This window comes from Chaetura pelagica, unplaced genomic scaffold, assembly GCF_000747805.2.
Source record: "Chaetura pelagica isolate M959 unplaced genomic scaffold, ChaPel_1.0 scaffold104, whole genome shotgun sequence".
Classification (NCBI taxonomy): Eukaryota; Metazoa; Chordata; class Aves; order Apodiformes; family Apodidae; genus Chaetura; species Chaetura pelagica.
In genome coordinates, this window is record NW_009953786.1 from 7,841,231 (window position 1) to 7,846,712 (window position 5,482).

At 40.1% G+C, this 5,482-nt stretch overlaps 1 protein-coding gene across 1 annotated transcript in view; it reads right to left on the bottom strand.

Moving 5' to 3' along the window:
- OFCC1 (orofacial cleft 1 candidate 1) overlaps positions 1–5,482 on the bottom strand; it is a 178,926-nt gene that overhangs the window by 17,425 nt on the left and 156,019 nt on the right. Inside the window, exon 20 of the mRNA XM_010000981.1 lies at positions 1,195–1,404. Within this exon, the coding sequence (XP_009999283.1) occupies positions 1,195–1,404 (210 nt within the window). The remainder of the gene's footprint in view (positions 1–1,194; positions 1,405–5,482) is intronic.

A 5,482-nucleotide genomic window follows, 5' to 3' on the forward strand; every position in this document is an offset into this window, starting at 1 on the left:
GCTATGTTTTTGACCTCCAACAGGGAAAAGATGTTCTAGCAAAGATCTAACTAATGATTTGTGCAAGGAGCTTCTTTAACAGACTTAGGCAGAGACCTGGATTTGCAGGTTTATTTGTTTCAATAACTAAGCTCTTCTTCATGTAGGCCACATGCTTTCTCCTGTTTTGTTTGGCCAGCTCTAAGACTCTGGTGTCTTCACTCTGGTGAATCACAAGTTCCTGGGGCAGAGAATTATGTCTGGATTCCTTAAGGACAGCTTCCTTCAAATTAAATTTTCTTTTTAAAGCCAAGTAGGGCAAAGACATTAAGAATAATATATTTTAATAAAGAAAAAAGACTTGAAACATTAACCAAAAGAACAGAAGCAACCTCTGTCCCATGCTGGAAAGATATATTTGAACCTTTACCTCAGAAGTGAACAGCTGAAAACTTTGAACTTCAGCATAATTTGTGCCACTTTTCTACGCTAAGCAGACCTCTGTGATGATGCTCTCACTTCTTAGTAGGTAAAAGTAATATTGTTTCACTCTACTTTGTCTTAGATACCAAATTCTTTTTAAAGGGCTCTCAACACAAGACCAAAGGCAACAAGGAAATGTACTTCTAAGCACTTAGAACAGAAATGACAATGCAATTAACAAAATACAGCCTGTGAAACAAGTAATGGGCAATACTACTTTTTAGTACCATTCTGTGTTGCATTTTAGTGAACAAACTGCGAAAAACTTGACAACATCCAGGATTCAATCTAAAACTTGCTAGATGCCAGTAGCTAATCTATCTTGTGCCTTAGCTCTGTGTATGTGAGGAAAAATCTAACTGAATGACCATACCTGTAATGCTTGCTGTAAAATGAATGTGCACAATATTGTATATTTACATATCATAATCTCCAGACAGAAAGGTCTTATGTGGTTCTAAGGAGTGTATACATAAGTATTATGTGTGCATCTTACACAATTGCATTTAAATAGCTCTATAAACAACACCAACTTGCTGCTTTGCACTGCAAACACATTAACTCATTGATTTTTACACTACTGTTTAGGAGGAAGGTCTACCTATGGAAGATTTTAGTGTATATTTTGTGCAGTGTCAGGCAGGTCTATTTTCCTGTTTTGGCACTGACTTACTTCCGAGGTGCACACCTTCGACCTCAAAATCTGCAGGCAAGGAGTCAGCTTGGACCTACCTCAACGAGTGCCCCATCAGGTAGCCTGAGGAAGTGCCTGTAGAGGTCTTGGAAGCCGCTGAGGTGAAGAGTGTAGACAGAGATGTGAACGGTGGTCCTAACTCCCGAGACAGCTGCAGAGTCAGGGATTTCCTTCTGGGGCTGGAGGTCACAGCTGGAGACACTAGGCTGGCTGGCGTGGTCCTTCCAGATGTAATCACACACTGCCACCTAGTGAGGCAGAAGGCCCCCCCATACACACACACGTAAGCACACGCACACACACAGATTCCCTCCCATACTCACCTACCCCCCACCAAAGGAACATATTTAATTAACTTCTGGCAAGAGCTTAACCGATTTAAAATGATTTTACAATAAATCTGCAAAGCCTGTGCCATATGCAGTGCTTGCAAGCAGTTCTCTGCTACGTATTTTTTTATGACATAGATCTAAATAGAGGAGATAGACAAATCCCTAGTGTGTATTCTATAAAGTTAATTCTGCACAGATGAAGCTGTAATTGACTCCCGTATTAACCAAAAGTAGGGAGATCAAGCAGGGTAGGTTAAACAATAAAATGGCAATGCTGATTAAAAAAAAAAAAAAAGATAAAAAAAAAGCTTCCCAAGAATTTTGTGAACGAGTATTTGTATTTCTCTCTCTTTCAGAAGCTTTTGCACCTGTAGCCACAAGCACTTTTTAGTCTCTGATCTCTGTATAGTATTAAAATAACTTTGTGCTGCTAACAGAATTGTAGATGAGGCAGAGTAAATAAGGTGTATTTTAGTGCTCTGTATAAAGCTAGTCTATTGACACAGTGACAGAGTTTCCTGGTTTGCCCTCAACACGTTTGCTTGGGTCAGTTTTGCACTTCCCTCTGTCAGTCAGAAGTTCCATTCAACCTTTTTCTTGTTAATTCTCTATGCAGGCTGAGCAGAATTCAAGACTTCTGATGGATCACAGTACACAGTTTAAGTGCCCCTTACACTTAACTGGAACTGATGATGAGAAGCATTATTTTTATACTCCTGTTGAAGTGCAAGCGTTTTAAACCTTCACTTTTGGAAGACCTTTGCGTCACTCATTTGCTCCCTTGAGGTACTACTCCTGCTTACAAAAGGAAGGCATTGGTAATATTTTTATATCCTTACAATACACTGGCATACTCTTCCCAAATGCTTCTACTTAGTTCGGGGAACATAACTCTTTTGCTAGTCTAGCACATGCTTTTTCTTTCAAGAAAGGGTATTACACTGGCTGAAATTACTGGAACACCCCATTGAAACTAGGCATAGAAAACCTCTAATTTAAGATAGGTGTATCAAAAACTTCTTTTTGCATAGTTTTATCTGTTTGCTGAAACAAAGAGCTCAGACTTTCCCAAGAGATCCCAAAATCACCAGATACAAATTTTTTTCCCCCACATGGGAAAAGTTAGATTTAGCTCAGTTTGCTTGTGTTCCAGTTCTCATTTCCTCAGCTGTTCTTACGCATTAAGAGGAATCCCATAACTAGCACAGTGTGCCAATGCCACAATCCTGACGTGCACGCTGCTATTCTGAGCAAACTGCCCTAGGAGAGGACTGGTTTCAGGTGAGTTAAGAAAGCAAGAACATGCACTGGAAACTATCACCAACTCTTTTCCAGGTACAACAGAACCATAGGAAGATTCGTTCTAGTGCCAATGATTTCACACATTTAAAGCCAAGGAGAGGTCAGCTGAAATTTAAGGTAAAATACACATTTCCCACACTAAAATCTCTGAGGTTAAAAGGCTTTCATACAGAGCAACTTGTTAGGAACACAAAAGCAGCTACAAGTAAAGGACAAGCCCCGCATTTTCTTCAGCCTGTAACACAAACATGTTTTACACACCTGCCATACACAGTTGCTCCGTAAGAATTAAGGTGGCCAGTGTTCTTATGAAAGCAGAAAGGCAGCTTCTGTTGGGACAGTGTTAGCCAAAGCAGGGACAAAGACCTGTAAGCACTGTCACACCACAGCTTGTGAAATGGGAACAAAGACCCTGCCATTCTTATCCTCCTCTCTTATCCCAGTTTCCTAAAACCGAGAGCTCTGAGCTGTGCAATCAAGAGCACCTACAGCTCGGTATTCTATGATTTTATGCTATATGCACTTTCCCCTGTACTGCTTGCTTACTTTTTTCCAAGGGTTTTCCCTCCATCCTGAATCAATCCTGCATGTTTCCCTGCTTCTTCTCTGACCTTCATCTTAGCCCACTTTCATTAAATCTGCTTGTCCTTCATTTGTGTTACCATGAGTTTTGCAAACCATGGATTACTCACTGTGAACCATGCATCCTTCTGCAGAACCATCTGCAGCTCCGTTTCCCCATTTGAGCTGTGAGCTCTGTGGTCAAAGATACTCATGCTGTGCTTGTTCAGAGTACAACATGGACCTTTAAATTACCACATATATTGTCTATCAGTGACAGAGCTGAGTGTAATTTGCAGCATATAATTACCATACTAGAAGCCAAAGCAGTATCACTCAAACCACTGTGCTTGAGCAAACCTTTGCCATGCCAAGGCAAAGAGTTCCTTCAGGAGTTCCTAGAGCTCTGGGTGCCATCCCTCTGGCACTACATCCATATGGGACCAGGTGTGGCATCAGGAGCCTCTGCCTTGCCACCCACCCTGACAGATCTGCATCTTAGTGAGAGTCAACAAACTCACCGACCTGTCATCACAATTCAAGATCTGGCAAACTCCCTCTAAGGACATATCACAAAAGAACGTGACAATACTGACTGACATGTCCTCCCCTTCCTAAAAGCAAAGCCTGATCATCAGACAACTGAGAGTGAAAAAGCACCACCAAAACTGATGGTGCTCTGCCTGGTCCGGAGTAGGTACAAGTAGAACAGAGGGAAGAGGGACGCTTGACTGAAACATCATTCACTGACCCTTCCTCAAAGTCATCGGGTAGCATGAATTTGCCTGAAGGCAGACTCTGCAACATACCATGGGATATAACCGCTGAAAACCAACCCCTGGAAAGGAAAGAACAGCTGGGGATGGCTGTAGATTTAGACACCCCAGCTCTGAAGGACTGTTCAATTCTCTCCTTGCTGCCACCATCTTTAAGTATTTGGCAGCTGGATGTCCACTGCCTTGAAATTTTCAAAATGCATTTCTGTGAAGTGATAGGTCACTGGAGTGCTGCTATGGCCTACATAACCTGAAGTAAGCTCCAAAAGTAAACTCTACTGTCATCTGAAATTTGTATCATTAAGTTAATCAAAAATGTCCATTCATTTCTGCAGGAATACAATATGAGTTAATAAATCCACTGAGACAGGCTAGACAAGAGACTGTGCATATAGGACATGTCAGAGGAACTGAAGTTAGCTATGATCTAGATTCACAAGGGCTGACAAGAAACCACAAAATGCCAGAGCAGTGTACAGTAATCCTTAAATGAAATTCATCTTTCAGCAGAAAAACACATTAAGGATGGTAATTCAATGATAAAAGAGGCAGGCCGGAACAGGTTCAAATGCTGAATATTTCACAACAAAATTTAATTAAAGCAGGAGTGTGAGGCAGTTAATCACTTTATAATAGTTCAGCTCGAAATGAGGGCTGATGTGAGTGCCCTTATAGTTTATTTGTTTATATTATTATAATCCCAAAATGTTACATCGACTTAATGCAAATGTACAGGTTTTACTGGTCTTTATCATGTTAATTATTTTTTTTTCCTTTCAATCCTCCTGTCTTTGTGTAGGTATGCAAAGGCAAGAACTGGGAGGAAGGGTCATAAATTTAGGTCAGATCAGATGATTCAGTAAGTCTCATGTGGGTTCAAGTCTTATTAATAATTTTAATACATTCTTCCTTGACAACAATTATTTCAATCACTGCTCCTTTAACGTACAGTGTGACGTAAAAATACATGGACTTTTGAGGGAATGGAACAAGCTGCTTCTACAGAGAAGTTTAATTTTGTCACCTTTTGGAAATTACGGTACCTAACCTAGAACAGAAAACAAAAATACATTTGTAAATAGAAATACAAATGTATTTTTTTGTATAGCTATACCATGGCATACCAAGTCTATAGAAAAATGTTTTTGAAGTAGAGCACTATAATATTTTAAATACAAATATATTAATAAATGTATATTATAAATAGATTGCACACGTGGCACACTCCCAATTAGTATGCCCAAGGCCAGGGTACAGAAAATGCCATGCTAGTGCATAAAGGTTCTGTCAGGTTTTCTATTGACTGACAGCTTTTGTAAAAGAAGAAAGAAAAAGAGAATTCCTCAAATTTTCTG